At 43.6% G+C, this 25,119-nt stretch overlaps 1 protein-coding gene across 2 annotated transcripts in view; it reads right to left on the bottom strand.

The window, feature by feature from the left end:
• Positions 1-4,718: 4,718 nt before the first annotated feature.
• The window catches only part of ALK (ALK receptor tyrosine kinase), a 650,534-nt gene continuing 630,133 nt past the window's right edge, over positions 4,719-25,119 (bottom strand). For both annotated transcript variants that reach the window (XM_073214828.1, XM_073214825.1), the window contains 6 exons: positions 22,946-23,043; positions 19,662-19,754; positions 17,427-17,528; positions 10,684-10,818; positions 9,868-9,958; positions 4,719-7,571 (listed from right to left, as the gene is read on the bottom strand). In XM_073214828.1, the coding sequence (XP_073070929.1) occupies positions 6,891-7,571; positions 9,868-9,958; positions 10,684-10,818; positions 17,427-17,528; positions 19,662-19,754; positions 22,946-23,043 (1,200 nt within the window). In that variant the 3' untranslated portion in view covers positions 4,719-6,890. The remainder of the gene's footprint in view (positions 7,572-9,867; positions 9,959-10,683; positions 10,819-17,426; positions 17,529-19,661; positions 19,755-22,945; positions 23,044-25,119) is intronic.

Below are 25,119 nucleotides of genomic sequence, written 5' to 3'. Positions count from 1 at the left end.
ACTCTACTTATTTATAACACAAATACAGTAGTCAATACAAAACTCACATTATTACACAGATATTTTTAATAATCATTTATACTATCCCTTGATACATAGGCCCTTATTTACAAACAGTGCCACATAAGCTGCTTGAATATACAACAGATATGTCTAATGAAGCTTGTATGTGGGATGGACAGGTTAAATAGGGTCATGTTAAGGTTTTATCACAAGTAGAATATGCCTTTGCATAGGCAAAAAAATTTTTCTACCAAATTTTTGCTAATGCTCCTTTTTACAGGAGGGAAAATATATATGTGAATTTGAGTAGATGGTGGGTCCGTATTATTCACAGTAACATCTTTTCATTATGCTTGGTAGAACAAAACTGTTTTTCTGTACACAGCCTCTCCCTTGAGGAGAAAGGCCCCAAGGGGTGTGAGAATCTTTTTCCCTCCTCTTATTCCTTTAGGATATCTTATGATGAATAGATTTCCATGATAAAGCAGCAGCAGTAAGTCTCTTCACGTACTCGACAGCTCAAGTAGGGAAGCTGCTGGTCGTGGTGCACGGAGGAGGGGGCAGCGAGTTCTGAATTATGTTGGTGAAGATATTTTAGGTGTTTAAATTGAGGCTAAGTTTGCATTTTAATTTAGCTTAAAATATAACCTGTTCCCAATGATCACTGGTGTCATTTAAAAAACGCCCACACATCTGGTTTCAGTTCAGCTCTAAAATCCTAAATGAACCCAGAAATACAAGTCTGTTGCTACTGTAGTTACATACACATGCCCTTGTAGGCTTCTTAGCCCAGAGGAATTTGGGCTCAGGATCAGATGTTTAGTCAAAGTTGTTTGAATTGGTTAAATGAAATTAAACAGGGAGTCTCAGAAATCTACTTGTACTGTACTGAATCCAAGTTTTAAACATTTCTAAAGCACAGGAAGTTGAAATACCCAGGTGCTGTGTTCTCCTTGACCTGTGTCAGTCTCATGGAGGGTAAGTCCTGTAAACTCCAGCCTAGTAAAGTTTATCATGGTTTTGCTCGAAGTAGACTTACCTTCTTAAAGACTGTACTAATTATTTTTCACATAAATCAAATCAGACTGATGTGGAAATGAATCATGTTGACATTATACACACAGTTTCAAGCCATTCTTTTTATTCTTTCTCTCACATGACTTTGAGATTTAGTTTAGATCTCAGTCAACAGCATTAGTTACATTGGCTGTCCCTGAATAGCTCTTGTTGTGAGGGGTAGATGTTACTATCCAATATACTTGGAAAAATTATCCTAAAATAGATTTTAAAGTGATTTTTAATAGTTATAAAAAGTCCCATATTAATGGTGGGGAAAAGTGGATTTTTGCATTATAGACAATAGAGAAAAGTAAAAAATGTCAGCCCCTTTTACTGAACCTGCCAATAAAAATGTCTTTCTAATAAGAAATGAAATTTTCTCAAATGATCTTTTCTCTTTATTGAAGGGAATAGAGCTTAGGGAGTGGAGAAATAAAATGAGATTTCTTGAGGCCTCACTTCACACTCCTTGGTGTGTGACAAAGGAGAATCCAGTGTAATGTTCTGCTTTAGTTTCTTATCTTGTATAAAACATCACCAGCTGCTTACTAGTACATACAGAGGAAGAATTTCTGTCTTTAGTACTCCATTATTTCTTCTGAGAACTGTGAAATAATAGTATATAAATATTACTTTCAAGCAGTACAAAAAGGCTTAATTTTTTCTCAACTATTAGATGCACTAAAATGTAGAAAATTTGCCTGTAATCTTCACAGTCTTATCTTTTGGTGAGATATTTGAATTAGTTATTTCTTTGGGATTTTGTTTCTAGAACCACTAAATGGTATTTTATCAACAACATGTTTCCAAAAACAGCCATCCAGTGGCAGGGGGTGTCTCTGCAAACCTGAAAAGGAATCTGTCCAATCCTGTGGTGCCTGGGAGAGAGGGCTTCTTCATAAGGGCACAGGACACTCATTCGGGAATGCATTGCTCCACGGAAACAGACACCTCCTGGGCTCAGACATGTGGCTGAGTCTGGACTTTCTCACTTCGGAAATGTGCCCTGGGAGGTGTAAATTGACAGCTGACAGAAAGTGCATTAGATCTATCTTTGGATATTAGGTGTGGTAAAAGATAGCCTTCCCAAGATAGGTTTTACGATCTTTTTTTTAACGTGGCTAGTAAGGCTGCAGTTGTAGCCAGTGTAACAAAAGAGAAATAAGTGGTGTGATACTGAAAGTGTGAAGGCCGTTACATATGGATGTGATGCCCCTGGTCCTGCCAGCTTTGCTTCTGTCGGGAAACCTCCCCTGATTAACTGTTAGGCTATGTTAATGATTTTATGATTTGTTAGAGGGCTTTGGCTGGAAACAGTGAACAGAGGACTGATACTAAACTTCTTGTCTGCTTCTGTATAAAGATTAAATATAATTTGACTCACTGGGATTGTGCACTGAATTAATTGGCTTTGGCTCTAAATGAATTAAGAGTCAAGGTTAAAGAACACATGTACACATACCCACACATCCCAGTCACATCCTACTGACTGTGGGCCGAGTGTTGAGATTACCTTACACAGAGGTGAAGTCTTACAAAATCACAGACTTCAGAGTTGGAAGGGGCCTTTGAGACCAAACTGCCCATATTTTAAAATGAGAAAGTGAGAGTCGCAGTAACTGGCTTGTGTCGCAGAGGCAGACAGCGCCATGTAACACCTACGTCTCTTAGCTCCTACCCAACCTGCTTCCTGTTAGCGAAACCATCCAAAATATTACAATCAGCTGAAATTTCATCTATCTGATACTTATCTATATTGGCAAGTAACTTCTCTCATAACGTAAACATCCTAGGGAGCATCAATGCACTAGTTGCTAAGGCTTAGTGAGAGTTCATTTACTAAGACTGCCTTTCAGCGAATACCAGCTGAAACTAGCCTTCTGAATGAGCATTTTAGTGACGGTGGGATAAAGAATTGTGAGGAGGCCAGTAGGCCTTAGGAGATGAATGTACTGCGGAGATGGCTTGGGAATGCGTCTGACAGAAGGATTAAAGGCATGGACATGAGACACCCTGCAGACAGATTTGGGCAACTGCTGGTTTTAGCCTGGCGGGCCATCTTTACATGGATGAGTAACACACTTGTCTTACATTTACTGAATACTCAGAGGGAAGTCATCGCTTCTGTTCTGTGGTTATGGTTCATGTTCCTCCCTCCCCTCAATTCTATGTATTAGTGTGTTCTTACATTGAGTTTTTCAAATGTTTTGAAGTTGTTAAGAAAGAGCTAAAAATAAGTTAGTACTTGCATGGTGCTTTAAAAATGACGCCTATTCAGGATACCAAATTAAAATGGAATCTTAATAGAAGCCTTACTATCCTCACTAATTATCTTTTATTTTTGGGCATCTTGTGGAGTATTACGGGAATGCTGGTTTCGTTTTGTATGTTCACACAGTACGGAGAGCCATCTGCTGCAACGAAATTAGCAAAGTCAAGTTGTATGTTCCTTGGGGACCCATTTCAGAAGTCATTAGCTCAAGACAGATTGACAACACACCTCATACAGTTTTATGAATCTTGTCATGGGGAATCTGTTATTCAGAGTAGTCTGAATTCATAGGCCTCTTGTTTTAGGTCTATAAAGCTCATATGAATTTTAATCCTGCTGTTACTGGAGAAAATCTATTAAAATAGCCTGATCTTAGAATTTCTTAGTGGAATGAAGGTAATCTACAGTTACATAATATCTTACAGCTATAGACTTTACCATAAAGTATTCTGGCATCTGGAGATGCCAGAAACTTTTTAAAAAAGTATCCAGATTGATTAAATCTCTTCCTTTCTGTGATGCTGATTGTTAACACTTAGTTGTAAGTGTGGTAGAGAATCTTTACATTCTTCTTTTGAGATGAAAAGGACTTGGTTCTGGCAGGGTTCTTGCTGTTGTTATTAAATAAGTGACAGATGAAGTCAAACATGGCACTAACAGGAGAGTAAAGAGGCAGGAGAGGCGCGGATACGAGAACTCCCAGGAAGCGTTGGTGGTATGGTAGGAGGGCGGGGATGTATGGACACACTCAACTTTTGCAATTCTCCCTGCAGCCAACCCCAAATCACTTGGGAACCTGAGAAGCATCTGAGGGAGAGCCTGTGCTTCCAGTTTACAGCCTCCCTGGGGGTGGGGCAGTGAGAAAGGGAAGTTCCTACCCTCATTTTGTACATGGAGACCCTGAGCCAGGTCTGATAGCCCAAGGAGAGCCGGACTCACGCCCTAACTGGTGGAAGAGAAGCCAGTCTTCCGACTCCTCAGTAAATCAGACTCTTAAAAAAAAAAAAAGTTCACTCCTGCTATTTTGATTTGCTATAATTTTGATGTGTCACATACCCACAAACTGGTCATTCCTTCACAAATTGCCAGTTTCCCAACAAAGCAGTTGAACTTTTGATGAGCTTCTTTATAGACATGGAATATAAATAATTATTCTAGCTTATGGTTTAATTAACATAGCTTCAGCAAACTTTAATTGTGCCTGTTCATATTCTAGGTAGAACTTTCTATCATTGTTAATAAATATGAGAGTCCACAGCATCTCTATGAATTGCTGTCACCATACGGCTGGTGCAGTATTGAGGGGACAGTAGTCCAGATTAATGTCATGGCGATACTTAAGGCTTACAGTGAGTTAAATGAAACGTCTTGAGGTCATCATAGCTCAGTGTGGAGTTGTTTATTTACTTAATGGTGTTTACAGGCTTTCAAAACTTGACTGTCATTTACATGAAAGTTGGTACCCATATATATAAGACGATGAGAGAGAACCGACAAATCAATCTCAGTGGTAGTAAGGCACAACCTGAAGATGTACTGGATTTGCAGATTTTGAGAAGAGAAAGGGAAAATATTTTTTCCCCCAGTAGTAACAATAGAGAGCTGGCTGTTTAACAATGTAGCATGCTCCCTGTTTAATTGGTTACTGGTGTTATAGGTATAAAATGAAAGTGTTCTCAGCTTTGACAGCTCTTCTGTCATTGTCCTTCAGGAGAATGTTTCTTCCAAGTGTGATTCTTGGACCCCTTCAGGTGGCTTATGAGTTAGATTAATGCTTATATAATTAATGCTTATATACTTAATTTTTGTGCCTGGCATGAGCTAGAACTTTACACATGTGGTTGGTAACTTAGATATAAGTTCATTGATGTTTCATTTTCATGTATGTTTGATAAGCATATTTTGGTGTTAAGAAAATGAGGACAAGTGGCGTGCAGGGTATCACTGCTTCTACAGACGTGCAACAACTGCTGGCCCATGCGGGCATCTGCCAGAGGGGGAATAAACACTTGTCTAGTGTTGGCTTGGAAGGGAATGGCTTTCCCACACCCAAAGTGATACTTTTGATGTAGGAGAAACTGAGGGAGTGGAGGGAAAGGTAAGCATGTATACAATCCTTTTTTGTGGGAATGCTTAGTGCCTAGTGTGTAGTAAGAAATGCTTCCTCCCTAAGTGATGTTTTGGTACAGCTACCACTGGGAAGAAACTGGGCAAGAGAATGGAGGAGAAGCAGAGAGGGAGAATAAGCGTTTTCCTGAAAAGTGAGCGATACTGCGTATGTGTGCAAAATTCAGATTCCACTTCATTTTCATGGAGATACAGTTCATCTGTGAAACCAAGTTCAGAACTTCCACTGTAACACTCCAGTGTGGACCTCAGCACCCCACGTCTCCTCAATTCTTTCGCTCATTGCCACCCCGAGGATAAATCCTGTTTCAGTCTGCAGCTTGTAGCTCTACAAATTACGCTATGTATATCTCAGCAAACCTGTGTTTCCAGGCACACTGGGATCCATGACTGCGGGACGAGTCAACTCAGGGCAGCACTGGAAGGAAGGGGAGCGCATCAGGGCCTCTCTAGGGCCCCTGGGGGGCCTGCCATTCCAGTGACCCTCTGTTTCTGCAAGTAGAAACTGCAGTTTAGTGACCTGCATGATTGAAACTGTTAGAAGGTTTTGGCCCAAGATGTCTTGACACTTAAAAGTGCCCACAAGTGGATATATTTCTATGCTGTGATGTATCACTGCAGCTTAACATTTTTGTTTTTAAATGATCAGCTAATTTAATTAGTGGAAATTTTCAAAGTAATTAATAATTCAAATCTTGAGTTTCCAATGCATTAGGAAACCTCACATTCATTTACTTTTAGGAGGAGGGTTTTCTTAAGGCATGAGGTATATTAACAGGATGTGCGAATGTGTGGACCTGGACAGGTGCATCATTACCCTCAAAGCACAGTGAATGTCTCATTCACAGGACTAGCTGCACATTTTCGTTGAACTACCGTAACCAGTCACCATTTCCCGATCGTCCTTGAATCAGTGCAACCACGAGCACCTGCACAGCTGCAATGACATTTCCGTGGCTGTGGCTCTCCTTTCCCAGTAAAGAATGTCTTTCCTCATGTACAACAGCTCCTTTATTTCTTTTCCCTTTCCCCTCAAGCGGTCCAGGTCCCCATCAAGAAGGGAAGGGAACATCTATGGCCCAACTACGAAACGCGGAAGCAGCTAATCCCGCCTGCACGGACGCGGAGCGCACAGTCTCAGGGAGTAGGGCACGTGTACATCGACCATGCATAGAAACTATACAGCCGCGTGTGGGCCTTGCATTTCTCGCTCATCTTTATGGTATTTTCTTCGTTTGAAAGACTAGGACGAACCCATGCTCAAAACCTTTTTCTAGCATTGTGAAAATACAGCTTTGTATGTGGCACTTCAAAACAAGTTGGCACAACATGAAAAGTGACGTTCGGTCTCTGGCCGTGCAGGAGCCGTCCCCTGCCCTCCCGCCGCGGGCTCGGGGCCGCGGCGGAGGGGCCCGGGGTGCCGGCGGGCTCAGGGCCCAGGCGCGCCCTTCCGGGCGGCGTGCTCGTGGTGGCCGGCCCCGGGGGCAGCGGCCGCCTCCGCGGGGAGGCCCTGCTGCTGGTAGCCGTAGTTGACGTTTCCGCACGGGAAGTGCCGCAGCCGGAACAGAGGGACGTCGGCCGCGCGGGCGGTCAGCGAGGACGGCTCCAGGAGCAGAGCGGCCCCCGGCGGGCGGCCCGCCGCGGCGTTCGCGGGCCCGCCGCAGCCCCGCCCCCGGCCCGCGGCGCCCCCCACGCGCCGCCGCTCCTCCGCGGGAGGGTTGTCTTTGGCGGGGTTCTCGGTGAACCACGAGCCGTAGGTGGGGTTCCACAGGCTCGTCGGCTTGTTCCTGGCCCCCTGGGCCCTGTGCAGCTCCGGCGGCGCGTGGGCCTGGGAGAACGCCATGTTGACGTGGCCCCGCTCGGCGGCTGGCCCTCCGGGGACGCGCGCCGCCGCCGCCGCCGCCGCGGGCTTCTTGCCCGCCTTGCCCGCCGCGGAGGGCAGCGGGGCCGCGGCGGCTGGCTCCTGGCCCTCCGCCCGCGCGGCCGGCGGGGCCGAGGCCAGGAGGGGCGGCATGCCCTCGGGGTCTTTGGGCCTCACGGGCACCTTGTCCTCCTCTTCCACAGGCGGGCCATATTCTATGGGCAAAGCCGTGTTGATCACGTCGGGATCCTACAGGTGGGGGAAATGAACTGATTAGGACGTTGACTACCGACCAAAAATCTTGGATCCGGAAGCTACCTTAGTGACAGCCTCATCCAAATTTACTTTCCAGATGAGGAAACCATTCCGTGTTTATCAGAAACACTGATGCCTATTAATCTGTAGGCACTGGGGAATAAGAAACGAGTGAGACGTTCTCCCCATCCTTCACGAGCTCAGCTGGTAAGCAGTGTGTACAGGGTGTTGGGCAGCAGCCACCTGCCTGGGGCGGGGGAGCAGGGTCAGGAAAGGCTTTGCAGAGACCACTTTTGGCAAATCTCAGAGATTTAAAAAATGGAATTTAAAAAAATTATGAATTAGTTAAAAAAATTACTCTGGTCTATTCTCAATAAAATCCAATTAAAAAGAAAATGAGTGAGTGAGTGAGTGTGTGTGTGTGTGTGTGTGTGTGTGTGTGCGCGCGCGCATAGGGGACAAGGGAAGGAGAGGAGAGGGAGAGACACACACCGCCTTGGCCTACAAGGCTTATCTCCTCTTCTCTTCCTAGCTACCTCCCACTGCCTCACATTTGGGTGGGTTACACTTGATTATAATTTTTTCTGTGTTATATCATTACATTGCACGTCACAATGCCGTGGTTCTTCAACTAGCCGGGATCTCACGAGGACTTTGTGAGGCCCAGGAAACACTAACAATGATGTGAGGAAAACCATTTACCAAACTGACTTTGTGTTGGATTATTTTTACAGCAGTAGATTGTAATATAGAAAAGCAGAACTGGTTGCCAGAGGCTGGAGGAAAATTTGTGGAAGGAAACTTAAACTTGGGGACTTTAAATTCTTTAATATTTTATGCAACTTGGGAAAACCATTACTTCAGCTGAACAGAAAAGCACAGTGGTCCAGTATTCATCAATAGTTTAAGAATAAAAACATAACTACCTTCTGATTCTCTTTTATTCTTTAGTTTCCTTCCCTGTTAATTATTAATTTCTATAGTGAGTCATTTGAAATATGCTTGTGTAGAACTACCAGCTTTTAAGAGGGATATTATATACTTCGGAGAAAATTACTCCAAAGTTTTTATATTTCAGTGGATATATTCCTCCAGTATTATAACATAATAGCCTAAAAGGTCAACGAACATCCAGTTCCCTGAAAGAACCCCAAACTTGTAAATGAAGTCTGTCTAGATAAATGCCAGTCCACCTTCTGAGCTGAAAGGACCTGAGAGGCTGGGACTGGGAGGCCAGGAAATGACCGTAGTTTGAAAATGTGTCTGTCTGTCGTCACGACTAAGATGAGGGAATTTGGAGAGGTAGAGGTGTTTTGTCTGACTTCTAAAATACTCTCCATAATCAGATGTCCTGGCAGAATGAGAGCCAGGGGAGAGGAGAGGAGAGCAGGTGCAGTGGGGAGGACGGGGCGTGACGGGGGAGCCCGAGGGGCAGCTGAGGTGCAGGTGGCTCAGCCTGGTGGGGAGGACTGACCCTGCCTCCGTGGTGGGGAGGAAGGCGGTGGGCATGGGCATGGATGCAAGGACGGGGAGGAAACAGGATTCTCACTGGACAGCCCCTCCACTCCAGAGGAGGAAAGAGGCATAGTAGTTTCTGAAAGTGGGGTAGAAAAAGGAAAATGTAGTCTTTACAGAGGGAAAAGGGAGAGGGATCCACACAGGGATCAGCAGGATGGCTAGGACAGCCTCGCTCCAAGCCTCAACTCCTCATCTGGAAAATGGGGATATTTTATGAACCTCAGTGAGGATAAAATGAAATATGTGAGAAGTGGTTTGTGTATTACAGATTCTGTACTAATGCGACTGATGATGTCCACGTCTCCCAGGGAACTTGGACCTTTCCTTCCTTTAATCGCTCTAACATGTACCTTTGGACATATAATCTAACAACTACATACATTGCTACAATTCGTTCCCATTATTGTTTCTCTATCCAGGCTAGACACTATTTGAGAGCAGATGTTTTCCATACTTCTTTGATGCTCTGGTTTTGTCTAGTAAGGCACTGGGTACCCAGTAAGGGTTTAGGTAATACTTGTGAATTGAACTGATTCCCTAATACGATTGAGTGTTTTGCACTGTATCATGTGCTGGTGAAGAAAGTGGAAGTTACCAGTATTTATTTACAAAATTTATTACAAAGTGAGATACCAATCAGTTTACTGTACAGATAATCATTCTCATGATCATAACATATTTTCTGGCTTGTTAACTTGTATTTCACATTTTGGTATTTGCCATCTTTAAGACTTCCTTATAAATGCTGGTCAAGGGGGAAAAATGTTTATACCTGGGTGCAGTATTCAATCCTCTCCAAAATTATGGCAAAGTTGGGCCTGTCTTCAGGCTGATGTTGCCAACACTGGGTCATTATCCGGTATCTAAAAGAAGAACAAGCACATTCAGTGAAATCAGGAGAAACAATTAAAATCAATTAAACCCTCAACAAGACATGTTCCCCCATCACTTTTCTAAATGGGATCAGGGGTGGCATGTCACAGAGGGGGCAGCTCATCAAGTCCCATGTGGTTGGGTGTATGCTGCCCTCTGTCGATGGGTCACTGCGGGTGCCCAGGTGGGAAGGTGTAATACCAAAGCTCATACACACACATCCTGGTGTTTACATTAATCCGGCTCCTCTCTCGCTGCATTCCTGAGTTACAGTCACCTCTGAAGCACAGTATTCTAATTGTATTTCCCATCTGCCCTCCTTGTGGGAAGGAGGTGAGGGATGCCAGATAGGACAGCCGCAAACGCAGGGAATGGAAGGATTTAAAGGAAACTCAAGGCATACAGTGTAGGGCAGCAGGGTTGGAGTCCTGGACCCAGTTCCTAGCAGCTGCTTGAGGACTGTGAGGCTAGTGAGCCCACAGCCTCTAGGCAGCGAACGGATGCCTTTTCAGCCACGACATTATTGCTTTCGAGGGGCCCAAGACTAACCCATCTCTTTGAATTCTCAGACACATCCCTATCTTGGGGCATATTGAATGAAGCTGGCCTTCTGCCCCTTCATCTTAAAACAAAAAAGCATATGTGACTGAAGATATTTTCTGAAAAGGAGAACAGTGCTTAGTAACTTGTAGAAATATTCCTGAAAGAGTCATACACAGGCCCAGGGCAGTTCTTAGGTGGGTCCATCCGTCCTCCACTGGTGACAAACTCCAGAACTTCCTGGTTGCTTTTGCTGGGGTACGGCATATATCCGAGAGAGAATATCTCCCACAGGAGCACTCCAAACGACCTGCGCACAGGACAGAAGGTATGGATATGCACATGCATACACATGCGTGTGCACGCATGGGCATGTACACAGATACAGGGATACAGACACAGACGTGAAACTTAAAAAATGTTTAATTACACATTTTTCCACAGTAGATGATTCTTAATATGGAAAAAAATAAAAGAATGAGAGAGTAGCCCTATGCAATGCTCCACAGAAGGGTGACCGTTGTTAGCATACTTTTTTTGTCCCAGTCAAGTTTCTGTGTTTAGATTTTTTTTTTACATAACTGCAGTTACATTTAATGTGCAATTTTGAACCTTGATTTTTTTTGTTGCAAATTCCATTAGAGCATCAACATTTTCCATGCTAATGCATTTCATAAATAGAATTTGAAATGGCTATAAAACATTCCATGGAGTAGTTGTGCCATAATTTGCCTTATATGTTCCATACTGCTTTCAATTTTTAAAATAGTTAAGATGCTGTGATGAAAATTTTTGTGCACTTTTTCAAAGGTCAATTTCCTTAGATAAATATCCCAAATTTGTAAGTAGGGTAATCTGATAAAATCTAGGATAATTCTAATGGAATTACTAGATCAAAGGATATGAACACCAAAAACTTCTTGGCACATAGTGTCCACTGTTGACTTATGCAACTGATCATCAATAAGCATTTTATGCAAGAATGCCCCAGACACTTCACCAACACTGAGTATTCTTACCAAAATGAGAAATCTCGCTGATGGTAAGGTAAGAAAAAAATGGAAGAATCTTTTAAATTGTTTATTGACTTAATAATTAACATGGTTGAATGTTTCCTTAAGTATTTATTAACTCACTTTCATTTTTTTCTCCTATGAATTGTTATCTTTTGCCCATTTTAATTCACATATTGGTTTGGTATATATCCATTTTTTTGATTTGTAGACATAGTTTAGGTATTAGAGATTTTAACCTTCTATCCAAAATTCAAATACTTCTACTTTTTAGCATACCAAAGACTTTATTTTTAGGAAGTCAAAAAAATTCTTTTTTTAATTTTGTGATTTTCTCCATCTATTGTATTGATTGTACCATCTTCCCTTCACCAAAGATTAGACGAATAATTGCTATTTTCTTCTAGTTGTATTTGTTTTTTTTCTCTCTTCTCAAATCTGGTTGGAATTTGGTTTGGCATACACTGTGAGGTAAGGATCTAAACTAAATTGTTTTTCCAAACAACCACTTTTTTAACGTTGTTCATAAAATCATTTCCCCCTTACCTATTGACTTGTGAGTAAAAATAAGAATTTCTGGGCTACCCACTTCATCTGTTAGTCTGCCTCTTGTATTGCTAATATTCTGTTTTACTTCTTGTGTATTTGTTTTACTATCTGGTAGGGCATTTTTAAATTTCTCTTTTTACAGAAATGTACTTGATTGCTCATTTGTTATTTGTTTTAAATTAACTTTAAAATGATATTTATTGTGCTCCAAAAACCTCTTCTTTGATATTTTGACTAAACTTTTAATTTTATAATTACCTTTTTGACCAAAAAAAGGCCTATTTTTGTTTTTGTATCTGGTTGTAGTTTTCTGATGTTAATAAATATTATCTCAAATGTTATAAAGAACAATAACTCCTCCATTCACTAAGGAACACAGAGTACTTTTACTAACATCATCTCGGTGAAACTTCAGTCTTGTGAGGAAGTTTGGGCAAAGACAGTTTCCAAACTCATCAGGTGAGAAGGCTGAAGCAGACGTTATAATACAACTAACCGGAGACAGACCAGAATACATTATTAGATCTCTTGATTCTGCTACCTACAAATTGCCCATACATACATTGTTTCTCTCTGTTTGGTGGTCTGTCTTCCTTCAAAGCAAAAATAAAATAAGCAAAGTCATGCAAGAAATTGGCAGCAAATTGCAGCTGTATGTTGCCTGCTTTCTAGATAGATAGATAGATGATAGATAGATAGATAGATAGATAGATAGATAGATAGATAGATAGACAGATAGATAGATGATAGATATAGAAAGATAGATATGTAGATAGATAGATGATAGATAGGTAGATAGATGATAGATATATAGATGATAAGCAGATAGGTAGATAGGTGATAGATTGCAGTGTCTTTTGAGAAAACCACATATAGACTGCAAAGAGATGTATTTTCTTGTTTTGGAGTTCAAGGGAGCAAGAAATAGTGTCAGTCATGGAACTCTGGTAATACAAGGTAAGCAGGGTTGTCAGATTTTATCAAATAACCATACAGGACACCAGTCAAACATGAATTCCAGATAGACAAGAAATACTTTACAAAATTTTAAGTATATCCTAAATACTGCATGGTACAGACTTATACTCAAAATTTATCTGTTCATCTGAAATTCAGTTATAACTATTTTGTATTTTATCTAGGAACCCAAAAGACAAACCTACGTTATATATGCCAGATGAATCACCTATAGGCCAGGCCCATCCTAAATAGGAGCAACCCTATATCGCTAAGGCAGATTTATATTTTGTGTACAGAAATCCCCCTGCCTTTCAAACGTTTGCATTAAGCCACTTTGCTTTCACAAAAGACATACCTTAGTACCTGTTTTTGTGAACTGAAAGAAATTTGAAGAGGATTTTTGACTTTATAAAGAAGGCAGAAAGTGGCTATCATGTTCTGTGTGGGTTTCGCGGGAAGCCTTACAGAGGCAGTTACACCTACGGAGCGGAAGACCCCAGCGGCAGCCCGCAGGCTCCTTCCCTGGGAACCACTCAGCATCTCCGCACCAAGGCACCAGCACTTTGAAGCGTGTCTGTGGGCGTTTGTGCTTTATATGGATTTGTTTCAAGGATCCACTAGCAATATGTGTCTTAAGGTATCAGAAAAGCCTAAGGGAGTTATTTTTTGGGGTCTGGGAATGCTAAAAGTTTTTCCCTATAAGTTAATGGTAATTGCTTCTTCACTTTATGCCATTTCAGCTTAGGAAAGGTTTCATAGGAATGCTCTGCTTTCAGATAGGGGAAGACCTGTACCAGATGGTTCTTTAATCACCCATAAGCCTGTCTTAAGTAGGGGTAACAGGCCCAAGGCTTTGCACCAAAGCATTCAAAATCAAATAAAAGCGAGTATTTTTAAAAATCCCACTCTGTTTCTGTTGATATTAAACTTACTCTGCCTGAAATGATGGAAATAGGTTAAATGATTGCTGATAAAATTATTTAAAAATTTGAGTCAATGAAGATAAGCTGACAAAAAGGTTTTAAAATCATGAATTATGCTGTGCTTATCAGCCTTTTAAAGTTAAATGCTATTTTCCTTTATTCATTACCAGAAGATGTAAGATTGCCCCCAGGTGTGGTAGAGGGTGGGCTATACTTTTAAGAAAAATGGGAACCAAAAGTCGCCATATTGTATCAAATATCCAGCCAGCTGATTCATTGTCTGCCTTTCTGAGCTACAAATTCATGTATCAGAAGGCCAGGGAACCTCTCCACTGGCCTATCTTAATAGGCAACTCAGACTTGACAGGCCCCCCACCTTTCCTGCCAGTGAGGTACCACCGTTTGTCCATCCACTCACGCTGCAAACCTCTGAGTCCCTAATCTCACTCTTTTCACCTCCCACCCCACACCCAGCCTTCTGCAGCCCAGCTAACTACTCTCCAGACAGAGCTTGGATCTGGCTACTTTTAATGGCCTCCACTGCTGCCACTAAGTCTCGTTCCTCTCCTAGAAATGTTCAGTATTTTCCTAATTTGTTTCCCAACTTGGCCTGCCCACGCCAGTCCATTTTCATGGCAGTGGGCACAGGGTTCTTTTTTTTTTTAAGACCACACTTACTCTCGGGCTTCCAACTCCTGCAGAGCATCTCAAAAGCACACTCCAGATAAAGCCCACATCCCCTAGCCTGGGTCCTAACGCCGTTCCTGTTCCGCCCAGCTTGCCCTTCCATCTCAACTACCAGGGCCCCCAGGGCTCACCTGCTCCAGCCCTGAGGACCTGTTCCTGCCACTGGCCTTTAACATGTGACTTTGCCTCAGCTGGAAAAGTGTTGAAACATCGCTTCCTCCATGGAGTCTTCCCCCCTTCTCTTTACTAAGTCAGCTCCCCTCCTCTGACACCTGCACTTCAATCTTCTGCTTTGTCATCTGTGTAGCACTTACCAGTGTCTGAAGTTTTTGTTTGTTTCTTTAAACATTTTAACTGAAATAATCGAAACTGTAAAAAAGCAAAGTAGTTCAATGGATGCCTGTGCATCCACACGCTTAGAGTTTTTGTTCATTTGGGACAGTGCTCCTCCTTCTGAAGAAACAACATACATACAGGTACGCCCACCTTCCAGCCTTTTCTTCTCTCTTCTCCTCCACTGAAGTCAGGACGTAGCCTCCCCATGTATGTTATCACATTTTTACAATGTGTGAAAGCATAAACAATGAAGAATCTACATTATAGACATAATCTTTGTGTTGTGAATTTATACCTAAATGATATCCTACTCCTTTTTGGAAATTGCTTTTATTCTACTAAACATTGCTTTGAGATTTATCCATGTTGATGCATATAGGTTAGTGTATTTTTTAAAATACTGCTGAATAGTTTTCCATGATATACATAAACCACAGTTTATCTTGAGGGATAGGTTGTTTTTGCTTTTTTTTTTTTTTCTATTGTAAACAACTTTGCAAATGAACATCCTCGCCCAGTTCTGTCTGTGCCCACCTCTCTCTAATGTGGACACTTAGAACCGCTGGGTCACAGGACATGTGTGTCCAGAGCAATTATTTAGCTGTGACTGGATGGGGTGTGCTGGCAGTGCACACGGAATCACCTGGAGGACTCCTTCAAACCCAGAGGGCTGCACTCCCCCTAGAGTTTCTGTTGACTTAGGCCTGAGGTGGAGCTGGGAGTTTGTGTTTCTAACAAGGTCCCAGGTGCCACTGCTGCTGATCTGAGGCCCACATGTTGAGATCCACTGGGCAGGGGTAAGTTAAATCTCAGGGGCTTAAATTACCCACGGCTCTTGCTCACGCCCTCACACGTGGGTCAGGAAGGGGACCCTGATCATCGTGGCCTCACCGTCTTAGGGTGTTACCTCAGTGCAAGGCTTTCATAATTTGGAGGACTTTGGTCCATTGCCTTCTGGGGTTCCTGTGTTGCTCTTGAGAAATCTGATACCACTTGAATTTCCTCACTGGCCATTTTTTGCTATTATTTTATTTTCTCCTTGGAAGCTTGCAGAAACTTGACCACAGTGACTGAAATTTCACGATGATGTCCTCCTGTGGCTCTTTTTACTCACGGTGCTTGGCACTTGGTGGCTACTTTCATTCTGGAAATGTATGGCCTTCTGTTCCAGGAAATCTTGAATTATTTCTTTGATATTTTTATTCCCTTCATTTCCTCTGTTCATGTTTTCTGGGACTCCTGTTTGCCAATTAATTAGGCCTAATGGTCTAATCCTCTTAATTTTCTTTTCTTTCCTATACATCCCATCTGTTTATAGCTGTTTTATTTTCTAGGAGATTTATTTGACTCTGTCTTCCAAACTTTCTATTACTTTTATATATCTATCATATTAAAAAATATTTATTTTCTCAAGGACAGTTTTAGATCATAAAGAATGTATGCAGATAATACAAAAAGTTCCCACGTAGCCCACACGCAGATCCCTGTTTCTAGCATCTTACATTAGCATGGTGCATTTGTTGGAATTAATGAGCCAATATTAAGGCAGTGTTATTAACTAGAGCCCATAATTTATTTAGATTTCTTTAGTTTTTGCTGAATTTCCTTTTTCTGCCCCAGGACCTCATTAGAATATCCCACTCTATTTAGTTATGTTCCCTTAGGCTCTTTGGCAACTTGTCAGACTCTCCTTGCTTTTGGTGACCTTGTCCATTTGGAGGATCACTGGTCAGGGAGGGACTTTGTAAAAATGGCCAGTTGGGATCTGCACGCGTTTCTTCCGATTAGACTGGGGTTACGTAGTTTCTTCCCTCCGGAGCTCCAGGAAGGCAAGGGATGGAATCCGGCTGCAACGCCAGAGGCAGCGCTGCCGGAGTTGGTTAAGGAGAACTAAGTTTCAGTCGTGCCGGAGGGTAACTTCTGCACATCTAATGTACAGACAGTGTTTTTTTAAACTAACTCTTAACTAGAGTGGGTCTCACCACACTATCAACTGCTGCACTTTGGTGCTCCTCATTTTCCCCTTCCCTTTTTTTTTCTGTTAATGTGGAGAGTTTCATTGATCAGTTTTTCTAATCTTAACTCAGTGTTGCATTAATGGAATAAAAAACAACTTTGCTGTTATGCAAAAAGAAAACCATCACGTGTGACTCTTAGTTTGCGGCACTCCAGCCAGTAGTTTCAGCATCACCTGGGAACTCATTAGAAATGCAGATTCTCAGCCCCCAGATCTCCGAAGCTTCTTATAAGCTTTCAGGGCACGGTCCAGTAACTGGTGTTTTACCAGGCCTCTCTGATGACTCTGATACATGGCTACCTTTGAGAGCCCTGTGGCAGTTATGTTGATCCTTCTCCTCTTACCCTCCCCCTGGGAGTGTGGGATCATTTGGCCAAGAGCATTCCCGTAAGGCCTGCAGTGGGACCCGGAGGAGGGCCGTAGAGAGACTCACCACGTGTCTGTTTTAGAGGTAAAGATTCCCTCCATGAAGGCCTCTGGGGGCATCCACTTGACGGGCAGCATGGCACAGCCCCCCTTCCGGTAGTAGCTTGCTCTGTGGGGGAGCAGAGGAAGCGTGAGCTTGGTTCTGGAGATGGCTCTGAGCAGGAGCTCTGCCGGCTGTGGCAACAAGGCGGGCTCATCAAAGGTTTTACCTTAATGAGGGTTCTTGTCATTTGGGAGGAGAACAGGGGAACACAGATCGCTTGGTGAAGAACTTTGGTATGATTTAACAAGAGACAAAACAGCCTGCTGGAAGTGTAAAAGAAAAGATCTATGCAATGACCAAACTATCCACTCTCAGATGGTCAGATTTCCCTAGTGGGTTTTGTTCATGATAACTCACAGTGAATGACATTACTCCACCCTTCTAAGTGTAGCCAGTTCCTGATGACCCACAGTACCACAAGGTCTAAAATGGGAGAACGGAGAGCCGGGCTTATGTCTTATGCACTCTGGCTCCACATCGGCACCTATACAGTCCTTAGTGCAACACAGGCACCAACAGATAACCTCGGTAGCAGGTGGGAAGCTGCTTCTGATAGACACAGGGCTGTGGGTGGGGCTGGCCTCAAAAGCCTGTGAGTTCATTTATTAGTTTTTGTCAGTGAGTTGCAATAATGACATCATTAACAAAAACTAATAAATTAACCCATACCTTTGAAGCCAGCTTCACTTCTAGACCTGTGTTCTCCTTTTGGGGTGCATTACAGGAGGCAGTTCTCCACCAGCTCCCTAGATTAATTAATTGCTTCAGTAAACAGGTACTGAGTATTTAGTATGTCTCAGGCACTCGGTCATATGCCGAGGACATAAATAAGTCATAGTCTTGCTCTTCCAAGGATACAATTTAGTGGATTAGACATATAAATAACTGCAGTACAGAACAACACATAGTGATGGATGTATGTACAAAACTCAGCGACACATATGCATATCTGTTTTGTTCTACTTGAGGCTGGGGTAAGGAAGAGGAAAGGTTCATAGTGGGGGATGATGGAGCCGAGTGGCGAAGAAGCTGTCCCAAAGGCCGGTCCTGGCACATGGAACTGTGCAGGGTGTGTGGGAACAGTGGGGCTGTAGGAAAGCTGGGGCTGTGAAGCCCAGAGCCGGACGCTGTCAGAGGTGAGGAAGGGCCCCCTCACTGAGGGCTCACTAAGTCATGCTGCATATTTGTATCCTATGGCCAGGCAACCCCAGGGAATTCTGAGGAAGGAGGGGAAGGAAGGCTGAAGGCTCTGGGCAGTAAACGAAGGTAAAGTGGAGCACGTAAGGTAAGGTGCTGGATACCAGTGGCAGATGACTGCAGTTGCAAACATTACTAACTCATAATCTTCCACGTGCTACCACCCTGTAACAACAGGATGCCATCAGCACTTTCAGCCCATGGACACTGTTACCAGTTCTGCTGGGGGCCTCAGAGTCTCCTCTTTCTTAAAGAGTGAAACTCTATATGAGCATCTCTCCTCACTCTACCCCTGGACCAGGGAAGGTGTGATTATTGACCATGCAAAGGGGTGGCTCGCTTAGCTCATGGAGCAAGTCACTGTTGTAAAAAAATAAGACAAAGAAGGAACTAGGGGTGGGGAAGAGAAGAATAACATGAAGTAAAATAGAAGTGTTGTTTTTAAAGTAAAAATTATTTTACCTTGTTTTGTTGATGTCGTCTTGAGAATATGACAGGGAAAAAGAAATGAAGCTGAGCTCGGCACCTATGGGCTTTGAACTACACTCTCGTGTTTCCTGGCGTGGGCCAGAAGTCCAGGGAGCTGGACCTGAATCCCGCTAGTTCTGGGGTCCTCTTCCCTGGGCTGAAGGATCCTGCTTAGGATTCCTGAGTACTGCGTAGAGGGCTAGGTAAGTTAAAGTTTATTAGGCAGCTTTCCCCACATCAAGTATCCAGGTTATTCTGTGACTCAGAGCATACTAGGATTAGAGTGGAACCAGAAAGACAGCCTTGGTAATATCCTGGCATCAGTTACTGCAGGCAGTGTGACCCTATAATAGACCTTCAGGCACGGGTACTAATTAAGGGTTCTATTTCTTGAAAAGGAACTTAATGAAATTTTAGGTGGCAAGATGACAAGATACCAGAGATGATTTAGGGCCCTAGCAGCTACGTCCCATTCTCTTGAGGGGATGAGGCTGGGAGAGGGCTTTGATGGGTGAGGGCCATCACAGGACTCACCTGTAGATGTCCCGGGCCATCCCAAAGTCTCCAATCTTGGCCACTCTTCCAGGGCCTGGACAGGTCAAGAGACAGTTCCTGGCAGCAATGTCCCTGGGAAGAAAAAAGTGAGGAAATGAATTTCATGATTTTATTTCTGGAACAAGAAATATATAGTATACATCACAAGGATTGTTACCTCCAAGTTTAAGTTCAAACAGTTCCCTTCTCTGCCTCTATTTCCTTTACTACATTTCTTTTAGTATGAAGGAAATAGCTATACCAGTTCCAGGCCTCAGAACAAACAGACAAATGGAAAAGGCTTAGGGGAGATGATTGAAAATGTTGAATGGGGTAACAATGCAAATGACAACAACAGGAACTAGAATCCACACACTAAAAACTATTCCTAAGTATTTCATATCTAATTCTCACAACAATCCTTTAAGATACAGGGTACTACTATTATCCTCACTTTATTAAAAAACTTACACTAAAAGAAGATAACATGGGACATAAGAAATGCTTTTTGGGCAGAGGCTCTTGTTTGGAACAGAGCACTGGCTGGGTTCTTCAGTCTAATACATCCCTGATTCTATCTACAGCCTTTGCTAAGCTGTATGCATCATGGCTGAAGAATCACTTCTTTCAAGTTATAAAGTCACCTTGCCTTTGTTGTCATACCCTGGATGGCTTGTTTTCCTGTGGCATGTCTGTAAGGCATGACTGGCTTTCCAAGATGTGCCAACGTACACTGATGGACAGCTTACCCAGTCTTGACATGCATGTGGGCATGAGGCTGTGCCAGGAATGGGTCTCTAATAATATTAAGGTCCTGGCCAGGGAAAAAAAGTACTTCCTTGGGGACATAGGTAGTGTTTCATGAAGGTCCTGATCTTTGGTTAAGAAAGAAGGACCTGGGAAATGGACAACTGGGTAGTATTTGTGAAAAATAGGATCTGGTTTGGGGGATCATGGCTTAAGCTGCCACAACAATGGGTCAGGGTGGGAGACAAGTTTTGGTACCCATGACCTGATCCAGAAGGTTTAAGTTGAATTTTGAGGAGCAACTGTGCATAAAATGCCCTAACAAAACTATGAAAGCATAGCATACATGACATCAAAAAGAAAAAAAATAGATAGTCATTAATTCTCAAGAGAGACATAGTGAAGTAGATCAGAACAATATTCTATGTCTCCACGAAGGTCTTTACATGGATGTGCATGGAATGGCTGCTTAGAAAAGTGATCTTGAATTTAATGGCAAGAAAGTAAATGTAATTATTACAGAACATACCAAGAATTGGTAGAATGACACATAATTCTTGAAATAGCAATAAGCCACGTCCAAAGGAAACAGATCTAATAGAAAAATGGGAGCATGTGATCTGGTGAGGGAGTCTTGCTCTGGATTCAGGAGGTGTGTGTGCAGGGAGTCCGTGAATCTTAAAGCAGATAAAGGGTGGAGGGGAGAGGGAATTAGAGGTAATACTATTGTAGGAGTGTGCCACAGACTTCCTAGGTGGTTAGAAGTTGTAAAAGATGCTTTTTAAATAGCAACTACCCCAGATGAAAAGCTTTGAGATGGACAGTTTCTGCTAGAAGTTGCCCTTTGCTTATAAAGTAGGTCATCTGATAACATTCTTGATTCGATTTTTGACAATTTCATTTCTTGAAAAAGATAAAAAGAGCAACAAACTATTACTCTGGCATCTAATTCTAACCTTCAGCCACTATTTACAGATATAGAAGATAGGAATCTTGAGAGAATGTGATCCTGTTATCTTATTATCTACAATAACAGAGCACCGGGTATAGTCAAAATGTCTAGGAAAGCAATGTCAAAACGTTAGAGGAAAGATGGATACAACCCCTCAGCCAGAGAATCTGTATACTTGGGACTAACATTGGGCGGAGACGAGAAAAGCAGAAATGAGCTCAGCGAGAGCTGCAGGGACATGTCTGAAGTCACCGAAGTGACTGCATAGGTCGTTCTGAGATGGGTCCAGACTTACAGGACACTGACCAAAAATGGAGAGATGGCTCTAACCAAGGAATAACTCCAAAAAGAGCATGGCCTTCTCGTGTCTGAGCAACATTAAGGCCCAGAGCTGAGGTATATGGAAGGTTCTGGGCACAACTAAAAGGGCAAGAACAGCAATGTCAGGGCTGACTGCACTCTGGACAGGAGGCTGTGGCTTTGGATGGGAACACACAGGGCGGGTCCTGGCTCCTCTTTCCTGCTGTTATTTCTGTAAAGCACGGTGATCCATAAGCTGGAAAAGGTTAGAATCAGGAGGAAGGTCTGAAGACCAAAATGACGAGGTGACAGTAAAAAGAGGAACCAGTGCGAGTTTACTGCCTTGTTTTAGGAATGACCTTGTGAACCCAGGCAAGTGTGTTTGTTGATCTTTAATTCCCCAGTTTTGCTAGGGAAGAAAGCATAGCTTGGTATCTACTTACATGCTTCTCTATTTCTACGCTCATACAACTTCCTTCATTTTCTACTTTGCACTTGCATATTCTAATTCTTAGGACCATGTCTTACATTCTGTGAAGACAGAGGTTCATAAATGACTGTTAGTTCATCAGGTTGTTATTTACCAAACTGGAAGCAAACTGTTAGGAAGAGCTTTTGCAAAGAGCTCAACAACCTATTTGACTTTTCAGATTTCAGAATCAAGCTCTCAGCTGAGAAAATCATCAACATCCACATGGAAAGAGGTGTATTATTTCTCACGTCTATAGCAGTACATGTAGACTTAATGTCTACTATTTAAACACAAGTATCATATAGAGTGGAAGAAATGAAGGAGAGAAAGTAAGAAAATAATCATTATGCTTCCTTTTAGAGTACTTTAGAAAAACCAATTTATCCCACAAACATTTACTGTGCCCCCAGAATATGCCAGTGATATGAGCTTGAATAACACAGGGTCCTTGCCTTCGATTTACCCACAGTCAAATACGTGAAAATATGAACTCCTGTAACTTCCCTTAAGGCACCCAGCTTCCAGATGGGGGAAACATTAATGTGATGTTGGACTTGAGCATTCCACTGCAAAAGTCAGGCAGGAGTTCCATGGGTCAAGAGTAGCCCATGCAGGTCTCTAGCATGTGGGGCAGATGAAGCCGTGATAGAGGAAGCAATCATCGTAAAGATGGATGAAGCTGAGTTCTCCAAATGACTTTGGAGAGAGACCCATCCTTCTCTGAGGGGGAAGAGCTGGGCCCCTGAGACACATAGGGAAGCACGCAGAAGGCTGATGGAAGGCTGAGGCAAGAGTGAAGTCACTTTGACTCACCGGTGGATGAAGTGATTTTCCTCTAAATACTGACAGCCGCAGGCGATGTCTCGAGCCACACGCAGAAGGTCCAGCATGGCCAGGGAGGAGGGCTGGTTCTGAGGGGAGACAGAGCCACCACTGATGAAAAGCTCTTGTGGGGAGAAGATCTGGAACTCTAGCTTCAAGCACCCACAGGGAGGCCTAACCCAGCATGCTGTCCTCTGGGGGCTCCACCCTGGCTGCACAGTAGCAATCACCGGGTGCCTTTAAACCAAGCAGAGGCCTGGGCCCCCCGTCCAGACTGATGACTCAGTCTCTGTGGGCAGGCGCAGTGTCTGCAGGGTCGCAGCTCCGCAGGTCAGTGTAATGGGCAGCCAGCTGCCCTTTCCCGTGTCATCTATTCTGCACATTCTTCCTCTTCAATCTTTTTGAACATCAGAATGCCCCAAACTTATAAACAAGCCTGTGAGGAAATCAAGGGGGATAATCTTGTTTTAAAACTGCTCTACTTAAATGTTTAAAATATTTTTAAAAATGAATTTTCTTTAAGAAGATCTAGACCTCAAGTGGACTCTGAAAAAGAAAAGTTTTCAGGAAATGCTGGGCAGTTGAAGAGCCATCTCAAGCTTTTCCCAGTGATGGCACTTTGCTGCAGAAGAAGCTGGCGCCGCACTCTGGGGGCAGCAGTCTCTGCCTCCTGACTGCCTTGTGGAATTCTGGGAAGTCTTCTCTGGAGGCTACATACCCTCTTAGCATCTCTTTTCATCCTAAATCCCCATAGTCTGCAGCAGCATGTCATCAGGCATGTCATATTCACTCTGTTCTGGTCTCTTTTACTATGTTTCCAAGCAAGCTTTGAAGTCCCGGAGGCAGGTATCCAGCACGGTGCTCGACACGTGGCGGTGGTTCCCTGGGTCCTGGGGGCTGGCTGCTTGATTGGAGCAGAACTAGGATTTGCCTAGATGCTGGCTGGGGTTTTCTCCGCTACAGATCAGAGCCTCCCCGAGACTCACTGTTGCAACTGTCTGGGTCTGGAGGAGGCAGAAAGGAGCCGTGCTTCTCTGGAACATGCTTCAGTTTTGGGGGAGATAATTTAGGGAGGGGAATATTCTCCTTGATGGAACATCGGGCGGCACCTTACATGCAGTACAGCCAAGTCAACGTATATGGTCTCCGTTGTGCTATGTCCTGTGTGGTCAAGAGGGAAGAGAGGCTATTTCCACATTAAAAGTGAGAAGGCTGAGGACTGAGAGGCATGAAGTGACTCATTCCAGGTCCCATAGGCATAAGGAACCAAAACTGCCCTGGGCTGGGCTTAAGGATCTGGGTTGGGGAGGCAAGACTCCAGGAGTTAAAATTGAGCTCCTCAGAAGAGCAGGTCAGAGAAAGGACGGGTAAATATGGACACAGTGCACAGTCCCGAGTGATTGGAGCATAGCACGCAAACACAGGGAGCAGGGTGTTTCAGAGGTTAGCTGGCCTGGTCTCCATCCCTGCTTGTCCCTTACTGGCTGGGTGACCTGGGCTAATTGCTCTGCTTTTCCAAGCCACAGTGTCCCCGCCTGTGAGAGCAGCATACACTGTCAGCCCTACGGGGTGGTTATGAGAACCCACAGAGTGAATGCTTCATTAAGGGCTCTACAGTGGTCACGGGTCAGGGTGTGGGGGCTGGGGGTCTTGGCCAGGGGCCTTGGGTTTGGCTCTCCTTGGGTCAGCAGTACTGGGCATGGTGAGAGAGCCAGTCTCCATTTCCTGGGGGAAAGTAAAGTTTATAATTTGGAGGAACTATTTATCCACCTTGCAGTAGTATTGGGAATACCTTTTCTCTCTCCAGGACAATGTTCTCAGTTCCTACCCAAGAAGGACCCTGTCCTAGTCTCCCTGGAGTCAGGTGTCTCTGTGTCTGAGCTGCCATCACTCAGGACTTGAGGATGGCTGACGTCTCAAATGCCCCCAAGCCTGGCGCACTGCAGGGACTAAATCTCCCTAGGCATTAACCCCTTGCCAGGCATATCTGGACTCTGTTTTCAGAGGCTCAGAGCAAATTAACTGCCCTGCTAATCGGTCTGCACAGAAGCAGAATTGGCAATCGGAATCGCGAGCGTGCCCGTGGGTGTGGTTGGAGGAGGTGTGGACGGGGGCAAAGTCAGTAATGAAGAGAGCCGGGTGGATCGAGCCAGTCAGCACCCTGG

Source organism: Manis javanica, chromosome 1 (genome assembly GCF_040802235.1).
Source record: "Manis javanica isolate MJ-LG chromosome 1, MJ_LKY, whole genome shotgun sequence".
Taxonomy (NCBI): Eukaryota; Metazoa; Chordata; class Mammalia; order Pholidota; family Manidae; genus Manis; species Manis javanica.
The sequence above is the reverse complement of the archived record's forward strand: the minus strand, read 5'-3'. Positions and strand labels throughout refer to the sequence as shown.